This window comes from Hyperolius riggenbachi, chromosome 2, assembly GCF_040937935.1.
Source record: "Hyperolius riggenbachi isolate aHypRig1 chromosome 2, aHypRig1.pri, whole genome shotgun sequence".
NCBI classification, from domain to species: domain Eukaryota; kingdom Metazoa; phylum Chordata; class Amphibia; order Anura; family Hyperoliidae; genus Hyperolius; species Hyperolius riggenbachi.
Genome location: NC_090647.1, coordinates 540838629 through 540866472, shown reverse-complemented (window position 1 = coordinate 540866472; position 27844 = coordinate 540838629). Strand labels below are relative to the sequence as shown.

Here is a 27844-nt window from a genome sequence, read left to right as displayed (position 1 = left end):
GACTCTTTTGACTCCCTGAAAAGACGCGAAATGTACTGGATCCAAATTCTCAGAACCCTTACTCCAGACGGCCTTAACGAAGTTCTGGAGAAAATCTACTAACCCATTTTTTACAATTCTTACAGTTCTCTTTTTACTTGTCCTCTCGATTTTAACACTTCTCACCTAGTGTGTGACTTCTCATCTGTTTTATACCAGCCCTTAATTGATGTATGCATATATATACTATGTACATTCCCCATGGGCTAACATAAGATTTTATAATGTTGGAATTTTTTATTATTATTATTATTTTTATTTTATGTTTTTATGTTTTAATTTCTTCTCTTATGTGTGCATGTCTAATTATATTGACGCACAGGAACACGGGCATCCACACATAGAGCCCCCTCTTTTATGTATTCACTATGATATATACAGATACACGTGAGTGCATATCCATATGCTACATGTATCTATTATTGATTATTTATGGACCTATATATAAAATTTATGTATGATGTATGTATATTGATGCAGTTATGCACCCGTACATCCCTTTCTCTCCCCCCCCCCCCCCTCTTTCTCTTCCCTTCTTTTTCTCCCCCATGTCTCTCCTAAAGTCACTCACACCACATTCTCCTGTGTATACACTCAGCTAACACCACAAATACCCATACTATGTTACCTCACATTATTACATTACCCTGATATACAGGTTTTGACCACTAGGTGGCAGCAACCCACCACCCCAGTAAACGTAACATATTCCTTCAGATCCACAAATCCTCATATTCCATATGCAACCTCAGGGGGTCACGGGCTACTGTCAGAAACATGTCCCTCCCCCACCACTCATATCTATTGTCATCCACTTGTATGCATTATTCTCCCCCTGCGCCTGGCACCCACCACTTCATGGGCATATTGCCCACAACAAACATGGCGCACACACACCCTTTCCCCACCCTTGCACATGCGCATATCGCGCGGAAGTCTCTCCACCACCCACACCGCCACGTCACTAGTATATAGGAGCGCCAGAGCCGCTGCGGGCCGTCTGCCTCCTGTACATTGGCTCCGCCCACTACACTACGTACCCCTTACGCGGCGATCTATTGGCACGCAGCCACTTCCCTCAACTCATCTCCGCCTCCCACACATTCTCATTGGACAATTACTATCACCCTGCGCTACCCCGGAACTACACACGCTGCAGCTACATAACAAGTCACACGCTGGCACAACAGTACAGAGGTGCCAAGCGTGTATTGGACGTCTAGCCGGTAAGCCTATTTATAACACTGTTTAGACTATATTCTTCTGGTTACCTTAATGTAGCAATGTTTCCACATGCTTACAATCCCACAACTACCTTCCCCCTTAACCGTTGTTCGCACTACAAATGTATACCACTTCTTCTTTTACTCCACCACCTCATCATTACCTTAAAACTTATCCTGATACAACCAAGATCGAGCCAACAGTACCGACCACCAATGTCTCCTCCTATATACCATGTTTATCATATATGCACTATAGTACACTACCCTATAACACTGAAATTACCTTTCACCTCACCACTTTGGTTAAATATGTTTACTAAACATACTAAATTTCCTCTTCACCCTGTTACTCCTCTCTACCTTATCAATTATGTTACTTACGCCAATTGTTTGTTTACTACAATATTACAAAATAACGCACCATTTAGATTAATCATGCACCACGATTTTTTGTGCAATCATGTGTACATTGTAGTCCATTTGACATGCTGTTATCTCTGTCATTTTATAGTGATACTCCGTTTGTCTATTGCCTGATGAAGCGGGATCGTGCCCGTGAAACGCGTTGCAAATTGTTTGTGGAGTATTTTATTAAATTGTCTTACCCTTAAGTGACAATTTCGTGTCCTTTGTTGGAGTGACCGGTCCACCACCGCCACCCGAACATTTTAAACCTTTTAGCATACTTTTATCCTTTTGGCGCCTCTGCACAGCTTACTATCAAGATTTCCACCCTGGTGGAAGGGTGATATACCCTCTTTTCCGTCTACAGAGAGCGACATCTTAATCCTGAGTGGGGACAGGTCTAATCTCCCCACCTGCCTATACAGTGGTTACCTGTGCGGTAACCCATGTTTGTGAGTATATTACTTACTTGTTCATTATCCTCCTGGTTCCAATACGTACTACACCATACCGGGCTCTCGGTTTCTCTGTTTTATCAATGATGATCTTGGGATCGCCAAGGTGGCGCTTTTCGCCGCAGCCGCCTGGTCTGCTCCGCTCCCTTCCTCTGCTTGTGGCCCCCTCCCCCAGTAAGTTCTCATTACAGTCGGCCTCATTGCATTGCACTACCGCACAGTTAGCCACAGGAAAGAGCCGGCAAGCGTTCTCGGCCTGTACCAGGAAGTGTGACGTCACTTCCTGGCAGCCACCGTTACTAGGCAACACTCGTTGCATCTTCCATGTGGCTCACCGTGCAATGCGGTGAGCCTGACTGTAATGGGGACTTACTGGAGGCGGGGGCCGCGAGCAGATGAAGGGAGCGGAACAGGTAAATTCAAAGGCGAGGGGGATCTGGAGGCTGCAGCACATATAAACTGGCTAACCTATCCTGTGGCACATATACACTGGCTAACCTATCCTGTGGCACCTATACACTGGCTAACCTATCCTGTGGCACCTATACACTGGCTAACCTATCCACTGGCTAACCTATCCACTGGCTAACCAGGGCCGGCCCTAGACTTTTTGCCGCCTGAGGCAAAATTTGAAAAAATCGCCGCCTCCCCCAGCCGTGGGGGGGGGGGGGGGGGGGCGGGCGAACTGGAGGGGTAGCGGGCAGAAAGGGGGTATTGGCCCTAGCGGTGGGGAGGGGGGTCGGACCCCTCCTCCCTCGCCTGGGTCCCCCGATCTGCGCTCCTCCTCCAGCGTTAAGTACCAGCGTGCGTATGATTAAGAGGCAACGGGCGGGGGAATCACTCACCTCTTCCGCGTTCCATCGTGCGCTCCACTGACGTCACTTCCTGCAACGCCGTCCACTTACAATACAGTGGGCGGCGTTGCCGGAAGTGATGTCAGTGGAGCACACGATGGAACGCGGAAGAGGTGAGTGATTCCTTTGCCCGTTGCCTCTTAATCATACGCACGCTGGTACTTAACGCTGGAGGAGGAGCGCAGATCGGGGGACCCAGGCGAGGGAGGGGGGTCCGACCCCCCTCCCTACCGCTAGGCCCAATACCCCCTTTCTGCCAGCTACCCCTCCAGCTCGGCGGGCGGCCCCCAGCATCAGGCGGCAGGTGCCGCCCCCCCAGATCTGCCGCCTGAGGCAAATGTTTCACCCCGCCTCATGAGCGGGCCGGCCCTGTGGCTAACCTATCCTGGGGCACCTATTATTATTATTATTTAGTATTTATATAGCGCCGATATCTTCCACAGCGCTGTACAAAGTATATATAGTCTTGTCACTAACTGTCCCTTGGAGGAGCTCACAATCTAGTCCCTACCATAGTCATATGTATACTGTATATTGTGTAGTGTATGTATTGCAGTCTAGGGACAATTTAGGGGGGGAAGCCAATTAACTTATCTGTATGTTTTTGAGATGTGGGAGGAAACAAGAGTGCCCAGAGGAAACCCACACAGACACGAGGAGAACATACAAACTCCTTGCAGATGTTGACCTGGCTGGGATTAGAACCGGGGACCCAGTGATACAAGTGGACCCAGTGATGCAAGGCAAGAGCGCTAACCACTATGCCACCGTGCTGCACCTATATGCTGGCTAAACTATCCTGTGGCACCTATAAATTGGCTAAACTATCCTGTAGCACCTATACACTGGCTAACCTATCCTGTGGCACCCATACACTGGCTAACCTATCCTGTGGCACCCATACACTGGCTAACCTATCCTGTGGCACCCATACACTGGCTAACCTATCCTGTGGCACCCATACACTGGCTAACCTATACTGTGGCACCCATACACTGGCTAACCTATCCTGTGGCACCCATACACTGGCTAACCTGTCCTGGATGTGACTACCTTTACTGGGAGAACTCGTACACACCATCAGTGTGCTGATCCATTGTTGTGTATTGAAAATCGTGAATCGAAATCACAATTTGACAGAAATCGTGCAATTCAATCTTTTGCTAAAATCGTTCAGGCCTACTATGGAGACTAAGAAAAATCAAAATGAGGATCGCACACTACCATGGAGGTGCTAGACCATTGTGAACTGCAAGGAAAAAATCGTGAAGGTCCGCACACTCAATCGATCCAAGATCAAGGTTTATTCAACCAATCGTGACACATATCCACTCCATAAATCCAATGACTCGTTTCGGGGCCCCGTAGGCTCACCTTTGTCAAGGTAAAGCAATACAGAATGGTAACTATGGAGACTGGCACACTTCACGTGATGCGACGTAGTGCAGCGAAAGTATCTAAATCGCCGCAATGGCGACGTAAAGGCTGCAGCGCATTACCACATGATCTCTGTCTACCGCATGGATTGTGTAGTAATGCAAGTCAATGGGCGACACAGGCAGTGTGCACGACGGGCGCGCGGTGGAGCATGGTGCACATGCGCGGACCAACGGGAATCCCAGTGAACTACTTTGTGCCAAACAGGGACTACGTTACTAGGCGGGGGGAGGGGGGCCTATGCATATGACCTTGTTGCCATACCATGGCGCAGGATCATATGAAGCCTCATATCTGCGGTGCGAAGCACACATGTTGCCCCAACCAACTGGACAACCAACTCATTTACATACTGCGCAAGCAAGTGAAACAGACTGCATCACTTGGCCGTATTCAAAACAAGCACATTTTGTTGTTCAAACGACTTGTACGCATGTGGCCAACTGCACAATATCAGCCCAACAGTTGTGTGTGTTGATCCGCTGGATGGATTGGCAAACCGCCTGTTATCAGTCGCTCATCTACAGTAGTCATTTGCCACGTGCAAAGTCTCTGATTAGCTATTTGCTATCATGTGCTGCATCATATTGCATATAGGATTGCAGCAAATCAGAGCTTTTCAAATATATCAAATCACATGGTTCTCCATAAGTTCTCCTAGACATGGCCATCCCTATTAGCCAGTCAAAATTGGAAGGGTGTATGGGTGAGGGGTGAGGGGGGCTTTCTTATGGCGCAAAAAATACAGTATTTATTTTAGCTTACAAAAATAAATAAATTAAAAAAGTTTGTTTTTTTTCAATTTTCGTTTTTTTTTTTTTTAGAGAGAGATAGACTACCAGTAGTCTGCTCTCTTCCTACTACAGAAAGAGTAGATTTGTGACATTATGTGTGCTTCTTGCTGCCCATGTGATCAGCGTGGGCATTGTGATCACGTGCCTTGGCCATCGATCGGCCACCCTCCAAACAGCTTCAGAGCTGCTGTAGCAGCAGAAAGACAATCACAGATGGGAGAGCAGTAGTTGGTCAATCATTCTACATTCACTACTTTAAGATATAAAGTAGTTTAGGAGAACCTGAGACAACGTAAAAAAAAAGCCCCCTGCAGGCAGCCCCTCGCCATCATCCTCCGCTGCCTCGATCCTCTGCTTTGGGTCCCGGTAAGTGAGCGTGCCAGAGCTTAGAGTGCTCTGTTTTTACAGAGCTCCACTCTCCCACACACCCCCATATGGTAGCCAGGTATAGGTGCCTACAGTATAGCTAGTTAGGTATAGGTGCTCCCAGTATAATTAGCCAGGAATAGGTGCAGCTAGTAATAGGTGGTGAAGTATAGATAGCCAGGAATAGGTGTAGCCACTAATAGGTGGCCACAGTATAGGTAGCCAGGAATAGGTGTAGCCACTAATAGGTGGCCACAGTATAGGTAGCCAGGAATAGGTGTAGCCACTAATAGGTGGCCACAGTATACAGTAGGTAGCCAGGAATAGGTGTAGCCACTAATAGGTGGCCACAGTATAGGTAGCCAGGAATAGGTGTAGCCACTAATAGGTGGCCACAGTATAGGTAGCCAGGAATAGGTGTAGCCACTAATAGGTGGCCACAGTATAGGTAGCCAGGAATAGGTGTAGCCACTAATAGGTGGCCACAGTATAGGTAGCCAGGGATAGGTGTAGCCACTAATAGGTGGCCACAGTATAGGTAGCCAGGGATAGGTGTAGCCAGTAACAGGTGGCCACAGCATAGGTAGCCAGGGATAGGTGTAGCCAGTAATAGGTGGCCGCAGCATAGGTAGCCAGGGACAGGTGTAGCCAGTAGTAGGTGACCGCAGCATAAGTAGCCAGGGATAGCTGTAGCCAGTAGTAGGTGGCCGCAGCATAGGTAGCCAGGGATAGCTGTAGCCAGTAGTAGGTGGCCGCAGCATAGGTAGCCAGGGATAGGTGTAGCCAGTAGTAGGTGGCCGCAGCATAGGTAGACAGGGATAAGTGTAGCCAATAGTAGGTGGCTGCAGCATAGGTAGCCAGGGATAGGTGTAGCCAGTAGTAGGTGGCCGCAGTATAGGTAGACAGGGATAGGTGTAGCCAGTAATAGGTGGCCGCAGCATAGGTAGCCAGGGATAGGTGTAGCCAGTAATAGGTGGCCGCAGCATAGGTAGCCAGGGATAGGTGTAGCCAGTAATAGGTGGCCGCAGCATAGGTAGCCAGGGATAGGTGTAGCCAGTAATAGGTGGCCACAGTATAGGTAGCCAGGAATAGGTGTAGCCACTAATAGGTGGCCACAGTATAGGTAGCCAGGGATAGGTGTAGCCAATAATAGGTGGCCACAGTATAGGTAGCCAGGGATAGGTGTAGCCACTAATAGGTGGCCACAGTATAGGTAGCCAGGGATAGGTGTAGCCACTAATAGGTGGCCACAGTATAGGTAGCCAGGGATAGGTGTAGCCACTAATAGGTGGCCACAGTATAGGTAGCCAGGGATAGGTGTAGCCAGTTAACAGGTGGCGACAGCATAGGTAGCCAGGGATAGGTGTGGCCAGTAATAGGTGGTCGCAGCATAGGTAGCCAGGGATAGGTGTAGCCAGTAGTAGGTGGCCGCAGCATAAGTAGCCAGGAATAGTTGTAGCCAGTAGTAGGTGGCCGCAGCATAGGTAGACAGGGATAAGTGTAGCCAGTTGTAGGTGGCTGCAGCATAGGTAGCCAGGGATAGGTGTAGCCAGTAGTAGGTGGCCGCAGTATAGGTAGACAGGGATAGGTGTAGCCAGTAATAGGTGGCCGCAGCATAGGTAGCCAGGGATAGGTGTAGCCAGTAGTAGGTGGCCGCAGCATAGGTAGCCAGGGATAGGTGTAGCCAGTAGTAGGTGTCCGCAGCATAGGTAGCCAGGGATAGGTGTAGCCAGTAGTAGGTGTCCGCAGCATAGGTAGCCAGGGATAGGTGTAGCCAGTAGTAGGTGTCCGCAGCATAGGTAGCCAGGGATAGGTGTAGCCAGTAATAGGTGGCCGCAGCATAGGTAGCCAGGGATAGGCATAGCCAGTAATAGGCGGCCGCAGCATGGGTAGTCAGGGATAGTTGTAGCCAGGATAGAGTCCCAGATGGAGGGGGGGGGGAGGCACGCAGCGGCGGGGGTAAACAAATACTCACTTGCCGGGGATCCTGTATGCATGTGTACTTGCTTCTTTATTCTTCCTGTCCTTGCGTACCATCTCCTTGTAACAGCGCTCAGAGGGTGCTGTTACAGGGAGATGGAACGCAAGAACAGGAAGGAGGAAGTAGTAAGTAATACATGTGGTTTGTGTGCCCGCCGTTGTGTCGCATCCCTCCTGCTCTGTCGCCCCCTGAAAACCGGTAAAACGAGATTGTGCATGGTATGATTACCATGCACAATAAAACTGCAGTATACCCTCATACCGTGGCAACCCTAGTCTCAGTTACTCTTTAACTATCTGGACAGATTACTTTGAGCAACAAAACTCTGAAGTGTGTACCAGTCTTTACTAGAGCCTTCTTCAAACAGAAAATATTTGCATGAATTCACCTTTAAGTGATCAAGTGTGGTTTCCCATTATGCATCACTCCTGAATATGCAAATCATCTCTTTATGCCCCTGAACTTCTGGGGTCTGCTGTCTGAGCCACAGGAAGTCCTAAAGATCCATCATATTCACTTATGAATGGATATGGCATTCCTGTCTGAACTGACCACCAATCTGGGTAATGTTAAGAAGTGGGCCACGTGGCATTCTGGAAATTTGACTAGATTAGGCCTAAGACACACCATGCAGGCTCCGGCTCCTTCTTGCTCTGCTGTGTAGTGTAAATGTACAGTTTGGCTTGATGTTTGCCTCAGTTTCGGGGTATTCTCCCCTCTGCACGGATCTCTTTGTCCCACTGATGCTGTGCTGCTCATGGTGACGTGTCTGTATCCGCTGCGGACTCAGGTCCACGCCGAGGTCACTTCCTCTTGCAGTGCACTCCACTTTGTTTACCACACCTAAATAAATAAAAATATAACATTTGTAGGTAGCGAGATTACACAGGCAAGAACTTGACATTGGCTGAAACCTGTTAATTCATCACAGGCTTGCAAGCGGGATTGAATGTGTTTTCCTTACAATGCAGATCCCCATTGATGTTTACTTTATACAGTAACAGTAAACACTGCAGAACTGCTTGATGCCCTTTTGACACTTGGCCCTGCCCAGCGGTGTAACAATAACCCCTGCAGGCCCAGAGTTATGCAGCAGAGCTGTAGATTTACCTGTCCCAGCACTGCATCTGGTCTCCTTTCCGGCAGCCATGTATACCTCATAACGTGTATCAGGAGCCTGAGGCGTGCAAGCACAGAGTGTGTGCGGCTGCAGGGAAGCACTGAGGAGGCCCAACACAGCGCAGGAGCAGGTAAATGCAATGCTCCACAGCAACTCTGCATTGTGTAGTGGGGCGAGTATAATTTGGGTCCAGCAGAGGGCACCCCTTCCCTCCATGGGAAGGGTGGCCCTATGGCTGCACTGTGCAGGTGCAAAGAACGGCCTGCTCCTGCACAGTAGCATGGTGCTGCTCGTGCATGGATTTTCTTTCTGTGCACAAGCAGGTCAGTGCTGCTGGGCAGGCATGAACCCTACTGGCGCCTGCACAGTGCAGCCTTGCTTGTACACGGAGGAGAGCGCAGCTGCGAAGATGATGAGAGTCTCAGCCTGCAGCAGAGGGTTCGCAGTGATATACAGGTTACTGGTATACTTCAAAATCCTTCTTGATACCTAACCTTCTCATTCTAAAAAATTAAGCTAACCTTCCCCTCCACTATGACCTCAATTCACTAAGCAGTTTAGACCAGTCTACAGATGGTTTTTAGTCTACTGATGGTTTGGTGTAATGTTTTAGACCTGGTCTAACTTTCAGTAAGTACACAATTCACAAAGGCAAACAAGGAGTAACCACGCCCACTTTTTCTGACAGATTAGACCAGCTGATTTCTGTCAGTAAAGTAACTCTGTGAGGTATATTAGATGTGAGGATGGAACCTTTTGAATTAATTATGCAGGAGTTTAATTGTATGCAGAGGAGAGCTCAGCAAAGGAGAAGGATGTCAGTCAAAGCTACTCATTTGTGAATTGCATCGTTTGATCATTTCCCCTGCTTTACCCACCTAATTACCAAATGGTTTAGACCAGGTCTAAAACATTTGGTAATAGTGAATTCCCCTTTGATGCAACTGACCAAACCATCAGTAGACTAAAAACCATCAGTAGACTAGTCTAAACTGCTTAGTGAATTGAGGTCTATATGTATAACATAACAAACATAACATAACAACTATATGTATATGTACCCCTAAAGCTAACCTCCCCTACCCTATGCATAACCTTTTAAGTACCCCTAAAGCCAACACCCCCTTCAAAATATGTATAACTTTATATGTACCCCTAAAGCCAACACCCCCTTCCCGATATGTATAACTTTATATGTACCCCTAAAGCCAACACCCCCTTCCCGATATGTATAACTTTATATGTACCACTAAAGCCAACACCCCCTTCCCGATATGTATAACTTTATATGTACCCCTAAAGCCAACACCCCCTTCCCGATATGTATAACTTTATAAGTACCCCTAAACCCAACCCACCCGCCCTATATGCATAAAAATATATGTACCCCAAAACCTAACATCCTCTACCTTATAGTTATAACCATATATGTAACCCTAAAGCTACCCTCCCCCTACCCTATTGTATAAACCATATTTGTACCCCTAAAGCAAACCTCCCCCTATCCTATATGTACTCCTACAACTAATGTCCCCCTACCCTATATGTATAACCCTATATGTACCCCTAAAACTAGCCTCCCTTTATCCTATATGTATAACCCTATATGTACCCCTAAAACTAGCCTCCCTTTGCCCTATATGTACAGTGGTGTGAAAAACTATTTGCCCCCTTCCTGATTTCTTATTCTTTTGCATGTTTGTCACACTTAAATGTTTCTGCTCATCAAACACCGTTAACTATTAGTCAAAGATGACATCATTGAACACAAAATGCAGCTTTAAATGATAGTTTTTATTATTTAGTGAGGAAAAAACCCTCAAAACCTACATGGCCCTGTGTGAAAAAGAAATTGCCCCCTGAACCTAATAACTGGTTGGGCCACCCTTAGCAGCAATAACTGCAATCAAGCGTTTGAGATAACTTGCATCGAGTCTTTTACAGCGCTCTGGAGGAATTTTGGCCCACTCATCCTTGCAGAATTGTTGTAATTCAGCTTTATTTGAGGGTTTTTTAGCATGAACCGCCTTTTTAAGGTCATGCCACAACATCTCAATAGGATTCAGGTCAGGACTTTGACTAGGCCACTCCAAAGTCTTCATTTTGTTTTTCTTCAGTCATTCAGAGGTGGATTTGCTGGTGTGTTTTGGGTCATTGTCCTGCTGCAGCACCCAAGATCGCTTCAGCTTGAGTTGACGAACAGATGGCCGGACATTCTCCTTCAGGATTTTTTGGTTGACAGTAGAATTCATGGTTCCATCTAGTGGTGCTCAAATACCCCTTTTCAAAATTCGAGTTAGGTCGAATTCGAATAGTAAATTATTCGAGATCAGTCGAATATTCGAGTCGAATAATTTTTACTATTCGATTCGACCTCGGAATTCGAGCTCACTATTCGAGTCGGTATTCGAGCTCATTATTCGAGCTGACTATTCGAAATGGCCTTAAATAGCTTCCAACACTTGTTTTGAGGGTGAATGATGCAAGAATCCTCTTTTTTCCAAGTAACAACAGCAAGTGATTATGTGGGGATGTTCCTTTAAAAAAAAAAAGTTGAAAAGAGAAGTTGTGTCCAGAAATTTGTTCAGTACTGTATATACTTCTTCTTCTTCTTCTTTATCTTCTATATCTTCTTCTTCTTCTTCTTCTATATCTTCTTCTTCTATATCTTCTTCTTCTATATCTTCTTCTATATCTTCTTCTTTTATATTGTCTTCTTCTTCTTATTCTTCATCTTCTTCATCTTCTTTTTCTTCATCTTCTTCATCTTCTTCTTCATCTTCTTCTTCATCTTCTTCATCTTCTTCTTCATCTTCTTCTACATCTACTTCATCTTCATCTTCTTCATCTTCTTCATCTTCTTCATCTTCTTCATCTTCTTCTTCATCTTCTTCTTCTTCATCTTCATCATCTTCATCTTCTTCTTCTTCATCTTCTTCATCTTCATCTTCTTCTTCATCTTCTTCATCATCATCTTCTTCTTCTTCATCTTCTTTTTCTTCATCTTCTTCTTCATCTTCTTCATCTTCTTCATCTTCTTCTTCTTCATCTTCTTCTTCTTCTTCTTCTTCTTCTTCTTCTTCATCTTCTTCATCTTCTTCATCTTCTTCTTCTTCTTCTTCATCTTCTTCATCTTCTTCATCATCATCTTCTTCTTCTTCATCTTCTTTTTCTTCATCTTCTTCATCATCATCTTCTTCTTCTTCATCTTCTTTTTCTTCATCTTCTTCATCTTCTTCTTCATCTTCTTCATCTTCTTCTTCTTCTTCTTCTACTTCTACATCTACTTCATCTTCAACTTCTTCATCTTCTTCTTCTTCTTCATCTTCTTCTTCTTCATCATCTTCATCATCTTCTTCATCTTCTTCTTCTTCTTCATCTTCATCTTCTTCTTCTTCATCTTCTTCATCTTCTTCTTCATCTTCTTCTTCATCATCTTCATCTTCTTCATCTTCTTCTTCATCATCTTCATCTTCTTCATCTTCATCTTCTTCATCTTCTTCTTCATCTTCTTCTTCTTCATCATCTTCATCTTCTTCATCTTCTTCTTCTTCATCTTCTTCTATATCGTCTTCTTCTTCACTTATTTCTCTTTTCAAATTTTTTTTTTAAAGAAATGCAGCTATTTTTGAGCGTAACAAATAGCTGGTGGCGCACGCATGTTGGAAGCGCCATTGTATGTGCTCCCTGGCAGTGGAAACACACAGACAGCAGGAGGTAAATTCAGCAGCAGGAGGAGGAGGATGAGTGTGTGGCAGCAGGCAGTCAATGAGGCAGGCAGCGTGACATAATAGCCCTGGTACCTAGCGGTGATACCAGGGCTGTAAATAAACACAGTAGGCAGGAGGTCCCAGACAGCGGTCGTGCAGCCCACATTGTGTCCAATACACAACTGGGACAACACAGTTTTCAACCCGGGCACCTCAGAAAAATTAAACCTTTTTTTTTTTTTTTTATGGTTTTGTAGTTTTGGTTTTACAACCAATTACACAGATATAGCTATTTTTTGACGTAATAGCTGGTGGCAGAGTGGCAGCAGAAGGTAAATCTGTGTACCCTGGCGTTGGGAAACACAGACAGACAGCAGCAGCAGGAGGAATGGAGGAGTAATGTGAGCAGCTATTGTTTGACGTAATAGCTGGTGGCAGAGTGGCAGCAGAAGGTAAATCTGTGTACCCTGGCGTTGGGAAACACAGACAGACAGCAGCATCAGCAGGAGGAATGGAGGAGTAGTGTGAGTGTGGCAGCAGGCAGGCAGCGTGACATAATAGCCCTGGTACCTAGCGGTGATACCAGGGCTGTAAATAAACACAGCAGGCAGGAGGTCCCAGACAGCAGTCGTGCAGCCCACATCGTGTCCAATACACAACTGGGACAACACAGTTTTCAACCCGGGCACCTCAGAAAAATTAAACCTTTTTTTTTATTTTTTTTATGGTTTTGTAGTTTTGGTTTTACAACCAATTACACAGATATAGCTATTTTTTGACGTAATAGCTGGTGGCAGAGTGGCAGCAGAAGGTAAATCTGTGTACCCTGGCGTTGGGAAACACAGACAGACAGACAGCAGCAGCAGCAGCAGGAGGAATGGAGGAGTAATGTGAGCAGCTATTGTTTGACGTAATAGCTGGTGGCAGAGTGGCAGCAGAAGGTAAATCTGTGTACCCTGGCGTTGGGAAACACAGACAGACAGCAGCATCAGCAGGAGGAATGGAGGAGTAGTGTGAGTGTGGCAGCAGGCAGGCAGCGTGACATAATAGCCCTGGTACCTAGCGGTGATACCAGGGCTGTAAATAAACACAGCAGGCAGGAGGTCCCAGACAGCGGTCGTGCAGCCCACATCGTGTCCAATACACAACTGGGACAACACAGTTTTCAACCCGGGCACCTCAGAAAAATTAAACCTTTTTTTTTTTTTTTATGGTTTTTTGGTTTTGTTTGTAAAACAAATTACACAGATATATAGCTATTGTTTGACGTAATAGCTGGTGGCAGAGTGGCAGCAGAAGGTAAATCTGTGTACCCTGGCAGTGGGAAACACAGACAGACAGCAGAAGGGCAGTACACAGCAGCCCACTGTAGGTGTAAAATGTGTGGCTGCAGGCGACGTAATAGTCAAAGTGAACCAGGCTGGCTTAGTGAGCAGGAGCCAGGAGGTGGTAAAGGGTGGTAAGGCACATTAACGATGGTTCTTAGCCAGTTCATGTCCCCCTCTCGCCGACAACAGGGGCCAGGAACTCGCCTTCCACCCACGCCTGGTTCATCTTGAGAAACGTCAGTCTGTCCACAGACTTGTGAGACAGACGTGAGCGTTTCTCGGTGACCACACCACCAGCTGCACTGAAGCAGCGCTCGGACAGCACGCTGGAAGGGGGGCAGGACAGCACTTCCAGGGCGTACTGCGCCAGCTTGCTCCAGATCTCCAGGCGCTTGACCCAATACTCCATGGGATCAACAGGGGCATCGCTGTCAAGCCCGCTGTAGGACCCCATGTAGTCAGCCACCATGCGGGTCAGGCGCTGGCTGTGACCGGTGGAGGATGCTGCTGCATGCACCTCCTCTCTAGTCACTGCTGCCGGAGCCTCTACAGTCCTGTAGAGCTCGTGGCTGAGAGACAGCAGGTCTGTGGGGCGCTTGCTGCTGGATGCAGGCACCTGCTGCTGCCTCTGTGCTGGCTGCTGGACAGTGGGGGTGGAAGGCTGGGGGAAGGCTTCCTCCAAGCGCTCAACAAGGGCCTGCTGCAAGCTCCTTATTTGTTGCGCTGGGTCTCCTCCTGCAGGCGGCAGGAACTGGCTCAACTTCCCCTTGAGGCGTGGGTCCAACATCATGCTGATCCAGATGTCCTCCCTCTGCTTCATCTGGATCACCCTGGGGTCTCTGCGCAGGCACGTCAGCATGTGCGCTGCCATTGGGAAGAGGCGGGCCACGTCTGCTGGCACATCGACGGCAGTGCTGCTGTCCTCATCCTCCTCCTCTGCCTCGTCAGCCTCATCCTCTCTCCACCCCCGCACCAACTCAGCTGCACTGTGCTGATCCCCCTCATCAGCAGCAAGGTCAGGGACCTCCACCAAGTCCTCCTCCTCCTCCCCCTCAGAGGTGGACTGTGCAGCTGCTTGCCGCTCCTGCTGGTCCAAGGCTGCCGCTCCCTGTTCCAGCAAAGCATCGAGGGCCCTGTTCAGCAGACAAACCAGGGGCACCCACTCGCAGACCATAGCATGGTCCCTGCTCACCATGTTAGTGGCCTGCAGAAAGGGAGCCAGCCCTAAGCACACCTGCTGCATGTGCCTCCAGTCATCATCGGGGACGATGGACGGGATGTTGCTGGTCTTGTCCCTTCTCTGAGCGGCGGAAACAGTGGCCAGGGCAAGGTACTGTTTGACAGCGCGCTTCTGTTCAACCAGACGCTCCAACATCGCCAGGGTGGAGTTCCAGCGAGTCGGAACGTCAAGGATCAGCCGATGGCGTGGCAGATCCAGCTCCTTTTGCACGTCTTCCAGGCTCGCACAGGCTGCAGCCGAGCGCCGGAAGTGACGCACAACGTTCCTTGCCGTTTCCAGCAGTTCGCCCATCCCCTGGTAGGTGCGCAAGAACTTCTGCACCACCAGGTTCAGCACGTGGGCAAGACAGGGGATGTGGGTCAGGTTTCCCCTGTCTATTGCGCCAACCAGATTGGCCCCATTGTCGGCCACCACCTCTCCGACTCTGAGGCCTCTGGGGGTCAGCCAAATCCTCTCCTGCTCCTGGAGTTTGGCCAACACATGGGTTGCCGTCAGCTTGGTCTTCCCAAGGCTGACCAAGTGCAGCAGCGCTTGGCAGTGGCGGGCCTTCACGCTGCTGCTGAGGCGGGGGGCTTGGCCAGGTGTGCCGGAGGATGGCAGAGGATCGGAGGAACCTGCTGCAGTTCCCCTGACCCTGCGGGGTGGCACCACCCACTGTGTTGCTGCTGCTGCTGTGCCCGCTGCTGCTCTCCCATCCTCACCCCCTTCCACCAAGCTGACCCAGTGGACAGTGAAGGACAGGTAGCGGCCTGTCCCGAAGCGGCTGCTCCAGGAGTCCATGGTGACGTGGACCCTTTCACCAACCGCGTGCTCCAGCCCTCGCTCCACATTGGCCATCACAAAGCGGTGCAGTGCAGGAATGGCCTTGCGGGAGAAAAAGTGTCTGCTGGGGAGCTGCCAGTCTGGGGCTGCGCAAGCAAGCAGCGCACGAATGTCGCTCCCCTCCTGCACGAGCGTGTACGGCAGGAGTTGGGAGCACATGGCCCGTGCCAGCAAGCCGTTCAGCTGCCGCACGCGACGGCTGCTGGGAGGCAGAGCCCTAACCACCCCCTGGAAGGACTCGCTCAAAAGGCTCTGGCGTGGCCTTTTGCTGGCACGGGAATCAGCAGACACAGCGGAGGAGGCCACTGAGGACTGGCTGCCAGAACAGGCCTCAGTGTCGGCGGCAGGAGTTGCAGAGGGGGGAGGAGCAGTGCGTTTCCGCACTCCTGCTGGTGCTGCTGGAGGAGCAGGAGGGCGGGTGGCTGCTGTTGCTGCTGCTGCTGAAGGCTGTGCAGTGATGGGTGTGGTGCCACTGCCAGCACCAGATGCCTTCAGCCTCTGGAACTCCTGATGCTGGTGGAAATGTTTCGCAGCAAGGTGGTTGATGAGCGAGCTGGTGCAGAACTTTAAGGGGTCTGCACCTCTGCTCAACTTCCGCTGACAGTGGTTGCAAGTGGCGTACTTGCTGTACACTGTGGGCATGGTGAAAAAGCGCCAGATTGGTGACAGAAACATCCCCCTACGGCATGGAAGCGCTGCTGCCTGTCTCCCTGTGGTGGTTTGGGAGGGGGCTTGGGGGGCTTGGGTGCGGCTGGTGGTGGTACTGGCAGATGCTGCTGCTGCTGAGCCTGAGACACCAGCAGGCTGTGGGACCTGCCTACTGCTGCTGCCAATGCTTGCAATGATGCGCCTCCTTGCAAGGCCCACAAGAGCATCCGCCTCCTCCTCCTCAGAGCTGCTGAGGACGACATCCCCTGGAGGTGGTGGCACCCAGTCTCTGTCTGTCACCGGGTCATCAACATCCTCCCCCTCCTGAAACATGTCCTGCTGGGATGAGGACCCCCCAAACTCCTCTCCTGATGCATGGATGGGCTGCTTGACTGTCGCCACAGTCTTGCTGTCCAATCCCTCATCCCCCAAAGTGCCCATCAGCATCTCCTCCTCAAGATCGCCAACAACAGCAGACAATTTACTCATGATGCCTGGGGTCAAAAGACTGCTGAATGACAGGTCGGCGAGTGACGGTGAACTGGCCTCCTCCCCAGACCCTGCTGGGCGGCTGCTGCGAACAGGGGTGGTGGTGGTGGTGGTGAGGGTGGAGGCCTCAGATGCAGAGCTGATGGCGGGCTGCTCATCCTCCGTCATGAGTTGCACCACAGTGTCTGCATGCTTTTCCTCAATGGGACGTTTCCGACCCGGCTGGAGGAAAATCGGAGCAGGTGCTACACGCTGCTGCTGCTGTGTCTCTGCAGTAGAGTTGGGCCGAACCTCCGATTTTCGGTTCGCGAACCGGGTTCGCGAACTTTCGCGAAAGGTTCGGTTCGCGTTAAAGTTCGCGAACCGCAATAGACTTCAATGGGGATGCGAACTTTGAAAAAAAAAAATAATTATGCTGGCCACAAAAGTGATGGAAAAGATGTTTCAAGGGGTCTAACACCTGGAGGGGGGGATGGCGGAGTGGGATACATGCCAAAAGTCCCCGGGAAAAATCTGGATTTGACGCAAAGCAGCGTTTTAAGGGCAGAAATCACATTGAATGCTAAATGACAGGCCTAAAGTGCTTTCAAACATCTTGCATGTGTATACATCAATCAGGTAGTGTAATTAAGGTACTGCTTCACACTGACACACCAAACTCATCGTGTAACGCACCGCAAACAGCTGTTTGTGTAGTGACGGCCGTGCTTTACTGGTGCGCACCATGGCGAGAGTGCAGGTTTTGGTGGCTTTACAGCCCATATGGTCACCTGGCTGATGTAGCTGAATGACAGAACAGTGACTGTCCAGCTGATCAAATTTGGTCTGACCACAATGAGGCAACGACCTTATTATCGTGGGTGTGCCCCCCGAGACACTCATCTAGGCGCCGGTCATTGCTCCATTGTGATACGCAAGCCCCTTCACCACGGCAAGGTAATGATCACGAAGGGGAATGGGCGCATGTACATGCCTTTTCTTTTGTTGTTGCAGCTGCCCGCAGTGCAGCCAGAAAAATTAGGCAGTCATGTACACGCACCCGAAAAATTATTACAGCGGCCGCTGCTAGCAGCGGCCTAAAAAATTCAGCAATCCGCCTGGAGTCCCGGACCCTGTTGGTGGTGGCGGAGAAGGTAGTCAAGCGGCCTGCAGGCAGACATGCTGTGTGGAGGGACTGGGAGCGACTTAGTCTTCTTGGGGCAGGCCAGGCAGCCAGTCACACGGCGTGCAGGCAGAGATGCTGTATGTGCGGGGACTGACTTAGTCTTGGGGCGGGCAGCAGCCCTCCGGGATCCATGCCTCATTCATTTTGATAAAGGTGAGGTACTTAACACTTTTGTGACTTAGGCGACTTCTCTTCTCTGTGACAATGCCTCCAGCTGCGCTGAAGGTCCTTTCTGAGAGGACGCTTGCGGCAGGGCAGGAGAGAAGTTGGATGGCAAATTGGGACAGCTCTGGCCACAGGTCAAGCCTGCGCACCCAGTAGTTCAAGGGTTCCTCATCGCTGTTCACAGCAGTGTCTACATCCACACTTAAGGCCAGGTAGTCGGCTACCTGCCGTTCCAGGCGTTGGTGGAGGGTGGATCCGGAAGGGCTACGGCGAGGCGTTGGACTAAAGAACGTCCGCATGTCCGACATCACCATGAGATCGCTGGAGCGTCCTGTCTTTGACTGCGTGGACACGGGAGGAGGATTAGTGGCAGTGGTACCTTGCTGGCGTTGTGCCGTCACATCACCCTTAAAGGCATTGTAAAGCATAGTTGACAGCTGGTTCTGCATGTGCTGCATCCTTTCCACCTTCCGGTGAGTTGGTAACAGGTCCGCCACTTTGTGCCTGTACCGAGGGTCTAGTAGTGTGGCCACCCAGTACAGCTCATTCCCCTTGAGGTTTTTTATACGGGGGTCCCTCAACAGGCAGGACAGCATAAAAGACGACATCTGCACAAAGTCGGATCCAGTACCCTCCATCTCCTCTTGCTCTTCCTCAGTGACGTCAGGTAAGTCAACCTCCTCCCCCCAGCCGCGAACAATACCACGGGAAGGTTGAGCAGCACAAGCCCCTTGCGATGCCTGCTGAGGTTGTTCTCCTGCCGCTGTCCCCTCCTCCTCCTCCTCCTCCTCCCCCAAAGAAACACCTTGCTCATCATCCTCTGAGTCTGATTCGTCTTCTGCACACGACTTCTCTTCTTCCTCCTCCTCCCCCCTCTGTGCTGCCGCAGGTGTTGAGGAAACAGCTGGGTCTGATGAAAATTGGTCCCATGCCTGTTCCTGCCGTAACGGTTCCTGGTCACGCTCATTCACAGCTTCATCCGCCACTCTACGCACAGCACGCTCCAAGAAGTAAGCGTAGGGAATTAAGTCGCTGATGGTGCCCTCACTGCGGCTCACCAGGTTGGTCACCTCCTCAAACGGCCGCATGAGCCTGCATGCATTCTCCATCAGTGTCCAGTTGTCGGGCCAGAACATCCCCATCTTCCCAGACTGTTTCATTCTACTGTAGTTGTAGAGGTAGTGGGTCACGGCTTTCTTCTGTTCTAGCAGGCGGGAGAACATGAGCAGGGTCGAGTTTCCAGCGAGTCGGGCTATCGCAAATGAGGCGTCATGTTGTTTTTGCGCTGAATTTCCGCAAAGCGTGCCATGGCTGTGTAAGACCGCCTCAAATGCCCACAGAACTTCCTGGCCTGCTTCAGGACATTCGCTAAGCCAGGGTACTTTGCCACAAATCTTTGAACCACTAGATTCATGACATGTGCCATGCAGGGTATGTGTGTCAGCTTCCCCATATGCAAAGCGGCAAGCAGATTGCTGCCGTTGTCGCACACCACGTTGCCTATCTCCAGGTGGTGCGGGGTCAGCCACTCATCCACCTGTTTCTTAAGAGCAGCCAGGAGAGCTGCTCCAGTGTGACTCTCCGCTTTGAGACAAGCCATGTCTAAGATGGCGTGACACCGTCGTACCTGGCATGCAGCATAGGCCCTGCGGAGCTGGGGCTGTGTAGCTGGAGAGGAGAACTGCCACTCAGCCAAGGAGGAGGAGGACAGCGAAGAGCATGTAGCAGGAGGAGAGGAGGTGGCAGGAGGCCTGCCTGCAAGCCGTGGAGGTGTCACAATTTGGTCCGCTGCGCCCTGCTTGCCATCGTTCACCACCAGGTTCACCCAATGGGCTGTGTAGGTAATGTAGCGGCCCTGCCCGTGCTTGGCAGACCAGGCATCCGTGGTCAGGTGTACCCTTGACCCAACGCTCTTCGCAAGAGATGACACCACTTGCCTCTCAACTTCACGGTGCAGTTGGGGTATGGCCTTTCTCGAAAAATAAGTGCGGCCTGGCATCTTCCACTGCGGTGTTCCGATGGCCACAAATTTACGGAAGGCCTCAGAGTCCACCAGCCGGTATGGTAACAGCTGCCGAGCTAACAGTTCCGCCACGCCAGCTGTCAGACGCCGGGCAAGGGGGTGACTGGCCGAAATTGGCTTCTTCCGCTCAAACATTTCCTTCACGGACACCTGACTGCTGCTGTGGGCAGAGGAGCAGGAACCGCTCAAGGGCAGAGGCGGAGTGGAGGAGGGTGCCTGTGAAGGTGGAAGGGAGAAAGCGGCAGAAGCAGATAATGCACCTGATGGAGGAGGAAGAGGAGAAGGAGGGTGGCTTTGCTTTTGTGTGCTGCTGCTGCTTTTGCTCAGGTGGCCATCCCATTGCTGTTTGTGCCTTTTCTCCAGGTGCCTTCGTAAGGCACTTGTCCCTACGTGAGTGTTGGCCTTTCCACGGCTCAATTTTTGTTGGCAGAGCGAACAGATGGCTTTGCTCCGATCTGAGGCACACACATGAAAAAATTTCCACACCGCTGAGCCACCCTGGGATGTGGGCACTATGGGGACCTCAGCAGCTGATGCTGAAGGGCAAGTTGGCTGGCTGTACATAGGTGGCAATACATGGTGCCGGACACTGCCACCAGCTGTTTCTGACGAAGAGCTGCCCCAGCTTCTTTCAGCAACTTCTCTCCTCCTCCTACTCTCTGACTCCCCCTCTGAACTGTCCCCCTCTTCATCTCCTCTATTGGGTACATACAGAGGATCCCTATCATCGTCATCATCGTAATCATCCTGCCCAGCTTCGCTTGCCTCAGACAAATCCAAACATGCACCAACATCAGTAGGTCCTTCATCCTCCTTACACGTTACATCCATAATGTTGCCGCGTAACTCAGACATATGAGCTGGTGAAAATTCATCTGGCTGTAACAACAATGGCTGTGCATCAGTGATTTCACCACTAAATAATTCTTGCGAAGTGTCAAATGCAGCGGAAGTGGTGCTAGTAGTAGCACTGGTGGCTGAGCAAGATGAGGTGTTCTGTGTCGCTAAATACTCAACCACGTCCTGACAATCTTGGGAGGTGATGGGACGTGCCTTCTTCCGAGCACTGTACTGTGGGCCAGGTCCACACGAAATTACATTTACACGACCTCGCGCAGACCTGTCGGGTGGCCTTCCTCTGGCTCTGCCACTACCTCTTCCTCTACCTGTTTTGTCCATATCGGGTATGCACGGAGTGGTATATCACACTGCGTGCACTCACGTAGGTAGGTGGGTTCACTTAACTGCACAGGTATGCACACTGATGCGGTGGGTTCACTGAACAGAACAGGTATACAGTGGCGGGTTCACAGAACAGGTATGCAGTGGCGGGTCCACTGAACAGAACAGGTATGCAGTGGCGGGTTCACTAAACAGAACAGGTATACAGTGGCGGTTCACTAAACAGAACAGGTATGCAGTGGCGGGTCCACTGAACAGAACAGGTATGCAGTGGCGGGTTCACTTAACTGCACAGGTATGCGCACTGATGCGGTGGGTTCACTGAACAGAACAGGTATGCAGTGGCGGGTTCACTAAACAGAACAGGTATACAGTGGCGGTTCACTAAACAGAACAGGTATGCAGTGGCGGGTCCACTGAACAGAACAGGTATGCAGTGGCGGGTTCACTTAACTGCACAGGTATGCGCACTGATGCGGTGGGTTCACTGAACAGAACAGGTATGCAGTGGCGGGTTCACTAAACAGAACAGGTATACAGTGGCGGTTCACTAAACAGAACAGGTATGCAGTGGCGGGTCCACTGAACAGAACAGGTATGCAGTGGCGGGTTCACTTAACTGCACAGGTATGCGCACTGATGCGGTGGGTTCACTGAACAGAACAGGTATGCAGTGGCGGGTTCACTAAACAGAACAGGTATACAGTGGCGGTTCACTAAACAGAACAGGTATGCAGTGGCGGGTCCACTGAACAGAACAGGTATGCAGTGGCGGGTTCACTTAACTGCACAGGTATGCAGTGGCGGGTCCACTGAACAGAACAGGTATGCAGTGGTGGGTTCACTAAACAGAACAGGTATGCAGTGGCGGGTCCACTGAACAGAACAGGTATGCAGTGGCGGGTTCACTAAACAGAACAGGTATACAGTGGCGGTTCACTAAACAGAACAGGTATGCAGTGGCGGGTCCACTGAACAGAACAGGTATGCAGTGGCGGGTTCACTAAACAGAACAGGTATGCAGTGGCGGGTCCACTGAACAGAACAGGTATGCAGTGGTGGGTTCACTAAACAGAACAGGTATGCAGTGGCGGGTCCACTGAACAGAACAGGTATACAGTGGCGGTTCACTAAACAGAACAGGTATGCAGTGGCGGGTCCACTGAACAGAACAGGTATGCAGTGGCGGGTTCACTTAACTGCACAGGTATGCGCACTGATGCGGTGGGTCCACTGAACAGAACAGGTATGCAGTGGCGGGTTCACTAAACAGAACAGGTATACAGTGGCGGTTCACTAAACAGAACAGGTATGCAGTGGCGGGTCCACTGAACAGAACAGGTATGCAGTGGCGGGTTCACTTAACTGCACAGGTATGCGCACTGATGCGGTGGGTTCACTGAACAGAACAGGTATGCAGTGGCGGGTTCACTAAACAGAACAGGTATACAGTGGCGGTTCACTAAACAGAACAGGTATGCAGTGGCGGGTCCACTGAACAGAACAGGTATGCAGTGGCGGGTTCACTTAACTGCACAGGTATGCAGTGGCGGGTCCACTGAACAGAACAGGTATGCAGTGGTGGGTTCACTAAACAGAACAGGTATGCAGTGGCGGGTCCACTGAACAGAACAGGTATGCAGTGGCGGGTTCACTAAACAGAACAGGTATACAGTGGCGGTTCACTAAACAGAACAGGTATGCAGTGGCGGGTCCACTGAACAGAACAGGTATGCAGTGGCGGGTTCACTAAACAGAACAGGTATGCAGTGGCGGGTCCACTGAACAGAACAGGTATGCAGTGGTGGGTTCACTAAACAGAACAGGTATGCAGTGGCGGGTCCACTGAACAGAACAGGTATGCAGTGGCGGGTTCACTAAACAGAACAGGTATACAGTGGCGGTTCACTAAACAGAACAGGTATGCAGTGGCGGGTCCACTGAACAGAACAGGTATGCAGTGGCGGGTTCACTTAACTGCACAGGTATGCGCACTGATGCGATGGGTTCACTGAACAGAACAGGTATGCAGTGGCGGGTTCACTAAACAGAACAGGTATACAGTGGCGGTTCACTAAACAGAACAGGTATGCAGTGGCGGGTCCACTGAACAGAACAGGTATGCAGTGGCGGTTCACTAAACAGAACAGGTATGCAGTGGCGGGTCCACTGAACAGAACAGGTATGCAGTGGTGGGTTCACAGCACAGGTATGCAGTGGTGGGTTCACAGCACAGGTATGCAGTGGTGGGTTCACAGCACAGGTATGCAGTGGTGGGTTCAATGAACAGGTATACAGTGGCGGGTCCACTGAACAGAACAGGTATGCAGTGGTGGGTTCACAGCACAGGTATGCAGTGGTGGGTTCACAGCACAGGTATGCAGTGGTGGGTTCACAGAACAGGTATGCAGCCAGACAGGAACAAGCTAAGCCTAACTAATCTTTCCCTGAGAGACAGTCTGCAGCAACTCGCCCTACTCTGACTAATGCAGGCACACGAGTGGCCGTAATGGCCGCCGCTGCCTGCCTTATATAAGGGGGGGTGGGGCTCCAGGGGCTAGTGTAGCCTAATTGGCTACACTGGGCCTGCTGACTGTGATGTAGAGGGTCAAAGTTGACCCTCCATGTGCATTATGGGGCGAACCGAACTTCCGCAAAGGTTCGCCTGCGGGACGCGAACGCGAACCACTGAAGTTCGCATGGAACCGTTCGCAGGCGAACCGTTCGGCCCAACTCTACTCTGCAGCGTGAGTTGCAGATGCTCCTGCTGGGCGGCGCCCAAGGCGTCCACGGCCAGTGGCTATGGGAGGAATGTTAGCCACTGACGCTGCTGCTGCTGCTGCGGAACTGTGCATGGTGGCGCGCCCGCGCCCGCGGCTTGCCACAATGCTGCTCCCTCTCCTCCTGATTCCCTTGCTGCCCTTCCCCTTGCCCAAACCGCGCTGGCTGCCACTTCCAGACATCTTCGATGTTTTGGGCGTATAGACAAAAGTTTTTTAAAAGGGCGGGTGAAAAGTGGGGTACTTTAATGGAGTGGGTTGGTGGGTGAGGTGACTGAGTGAGTGTCCCTAGTACAGTAAGTAAGTAGTAACAGTCAGGAAGTACAACTAGCAGTTACAACTTACAATAATCAGTAGTAATCACAAGTAAATTTAGTGTGTGTACACTACAGACAGTGAGTGCACGCACGTGCAAACACGCGCAGGAGCTAGCCTATGAACAGTGACTGAGTGAGTGTCCCTAGTACAGTAAGTAAGTAAGTAGTAACAGTCAGTAAGTACAACTAACTAATTACAATAATCAATCAGTTATCAGAAGGAAATAGAGTGTGTGTAGTGTGTACACAGACAGTGAGTGCACACACGCAGGAGCTAGTAGCCTATGAACAGTGACTGAGTGTCCTAGACTCCTAGTACAGTAAGTAGTAACAGTAAGTACAACTAACTAATTACAATAATCAATCAGTTATCAGAAGGAAATAGAGTGTGTGTAGTGTGTACACAGACAGTGAGTGCACACACGCAGGAGCTAGTAGCCTATGAACAGTGACTGAGTGTCCGAGACTCCTAGTACAGTAAGTAGTAACAGTGAGTACAACTAACTAATTACAATATTCAATTACAATAATCAATCAGTTATCAGAACTTGGAAATAGAGTGTGTGTAGTGTGTACACAGAAAGTGAGTGCACACACGCAGGAGCAGCTAGTAGCCTATGAACAGTGACAGTGAGTGTCCTAGTACAGTTACAATATATAACTACAATACTAATACAATCAGTAGTAAAGGACAGCAGAAATACTGGTATAGAATAGAGAGAAATAAACAGAGGACAGGAGGACAGCTGCCCACACAGGCAGGCCCTGAGGCCTAAAGCTGTAAGCCTGCAGCAGCTGTGTCTGTCTCTATGTAACACAAAAGCTACTAACTAAAATACAATGTCTAACTAACTAACAACAATATAGGTGTGTATAGGAGGTGTATGTGAGCAAAAACGCTAGGTAAATGACCACAATAAAGCTCTTGCTAAGCCAAAGCACAAAGGAGCAACTCTCTCTCTATGCAAGTCTCAGGCAAGGACGGAGAAACGTAACATGGCGGCCGCTATTTATAGGGTAGGGGCTGGCCAGGGTCCCCCTCTGTGATTGGCTGCCGTCAGAGGGCCTGGGAGCCCTCTGATTGGCTCTAAGGACATCAATCTGGGCTATGACGCTATTCGAGCTCGGTACCGAGCTCGAATAGCGCCGTTTGCTCGAATAGCTCGAATAGTGAATGGGCTATTCGAGTGTACGCGAATAGCCCATTCGAATAGCTGCAGCTATTCGGAGCTCGAATACCGAGCTCGAATAGCTGAAAAAGAGCTCGAATATTCGAGCTACTCGAATATTTGAGCTCTGCTGAGCACCACTGGTTCCATCTATCACAGCAAGCCTTCCACGTTCTGAAGCAGCAAAACAACCCCGGACTATCACACTACCACCACCATATTTTACTGTTGGTATGATGTTCTTTTGCTGAAATGCTGTGTTACTTTTATGCCAGATGTAACGGGACAAACACCTTCCAAAAAATTCAACTTTTGTCTTAGCGGTCCACAAGGTATTTTCCCAAAAGTCTTGGCAATCATTGAGATGTTTTTTTAGCAAAGTTGAGACGAGCCTTAATGTTCTTTTTGCTTAAAAGTGGTTTGCGCCTTGAATATCTGCCATGCAGACCGTTTTTGCCCAGTCTCTTTCTTATGGTGGAGTCGTGAACACTGACCTTAATTGAGGCAAATGAGGCCTGCAATTCTTTAGATGTTGTCCTGGGGGTCTTTTGTGGCCTCTCGGATGAGTTTTCTCTGCGCTCTTGGGGTAATTTTGGTCGGCTGGCCACTCCTGGGAAGGTTCATCACTGTTCCATGTTTTTGCCATTTATGGATAATGGCTCTCACTGTGGTTCGCTGGAGTCCCAAAGCTTTAGAAATGGCTTTATAACCTTTACCAGACTGATAGATCTCAATTACAGTACTTCTGTTCTTATTTGTTCCTGAATTTCTTTGGATCTTGGCATGATGTCTAGCTTTTGAGGTGCTTTTGGTCTACTTCTCTGTGTCATCAGATAGCTCCTATTTAAGTGATTTCTTGATTGAAACAGGTGTGGCAGTAATCAGGCCGGGGGGTGACTACAGAAATTGAACTCAGGTGTGATAAACTACAGTTAAGTTATTTTTTAACAAGGGGGGGGCAATCACTTTTTCACACAGGGCCATGTAGATTTTGAGTTTTTTTTCTCACTAAATAATAAAAACCATCATTTAAAGCTGCATTTTGTGTTCAATTATGTTATCTTTGACTAATAGTTAACGTTTTTTGATGAGCAGAAACATTTAAGTGTGACAAACATGCAAAATAATAAGAAATCAGGAAGGGGGCAAATAGTTTTTCACACCACTGTATAACCCTATATGTACCCCTAAAACTAGCCTCCCTTTACCCTATATGTATAACCATATATGTACCCCTAAAACTAGCCTCCCTTTACCCTATATGTATAACCCTATATGTACCCCTAAAACTAGCCTCCCTTTACCCTATATGTATAACCCTATATGTACCCCTAAAACTAGCCTCCCTTTACCCTATATTTATAACCCTATATGTACCCCTAAAACTAGTCTCCCTTTACCCTATATGTATAACCCTATATGTACCCCTAAAACTAGCCTCCCTTTACCCTATATGTATAACCCTATATGTACCCCTAAAACTAGCCTCCCTTTACCCTATATGTATAACCCTATATGTACCCCTAAAACTAGCCTCCCTTTACCCTATATGTATAACCCTATATGTACCCCTAAAACTAGCCTCCCTTTACCCTATATGTATAACCCTATATGTACCCCTAAAACTAGCCTCCCTTTACCCTATATGTATAACCCTATATGTACCCCTAAAACTAGCCTCCCTTTACCCTATATGTATAACCCTATATGTACCCCTAAAACTAGTCTCCCTTTACCCTATATGTATAACCCTATATGTACCCCTAAAACTAGCCTCCCTTTACCCTATATGTATAACCCTATATGTACCCCTAAAACTAGCCTCCCTTTACCCTATATGTATAACCCTATATGTACCCCTAAAACTAGCCTCCCTTTACCCTATATGTATAACCCTATATGTACCCCTAAAACTAGCCTCCCCTTACCCTATATGTATAACCCTGTATGTACCCCTACAACTAGCCTCCCTTTACCCTATATGTATAACCATATATGTACCCCTAAAACTAGTCTCCCTTTACCCTATATGTATAACCATATATGTACCCCTAAAACTCAGAACCTCAGAAGCGCTCATGGCTCAGCACAACACAAAGTTCAGTCTATCAGAAAGTCACCATCCAGAA

The 27844-nt window shown here is 49.4% G+C and overlaps 1 protein-coding gene across 1 annotated transcript in view; it reads right to left on the bottom strand.

Moving 5' to 3' along the window:
- Nucleotides 1–27844, bottom strand: part of LOC137545281 (nectin-1-like) — a 44338-nt gene that overhangs the window by 5596 nt on the left and 10898 nt on the right. The window contains exon 3 of the mRNA XM_068266394.1: nucleotides 8185–8400. Coding sequence (XP_068122495.1) covers nucleotides 8185–8400 — 216 coding nt within the window. The remainder of the gene's footprint in view (nucleotides 1–8184; nucleotides 8401–27844) is intronic.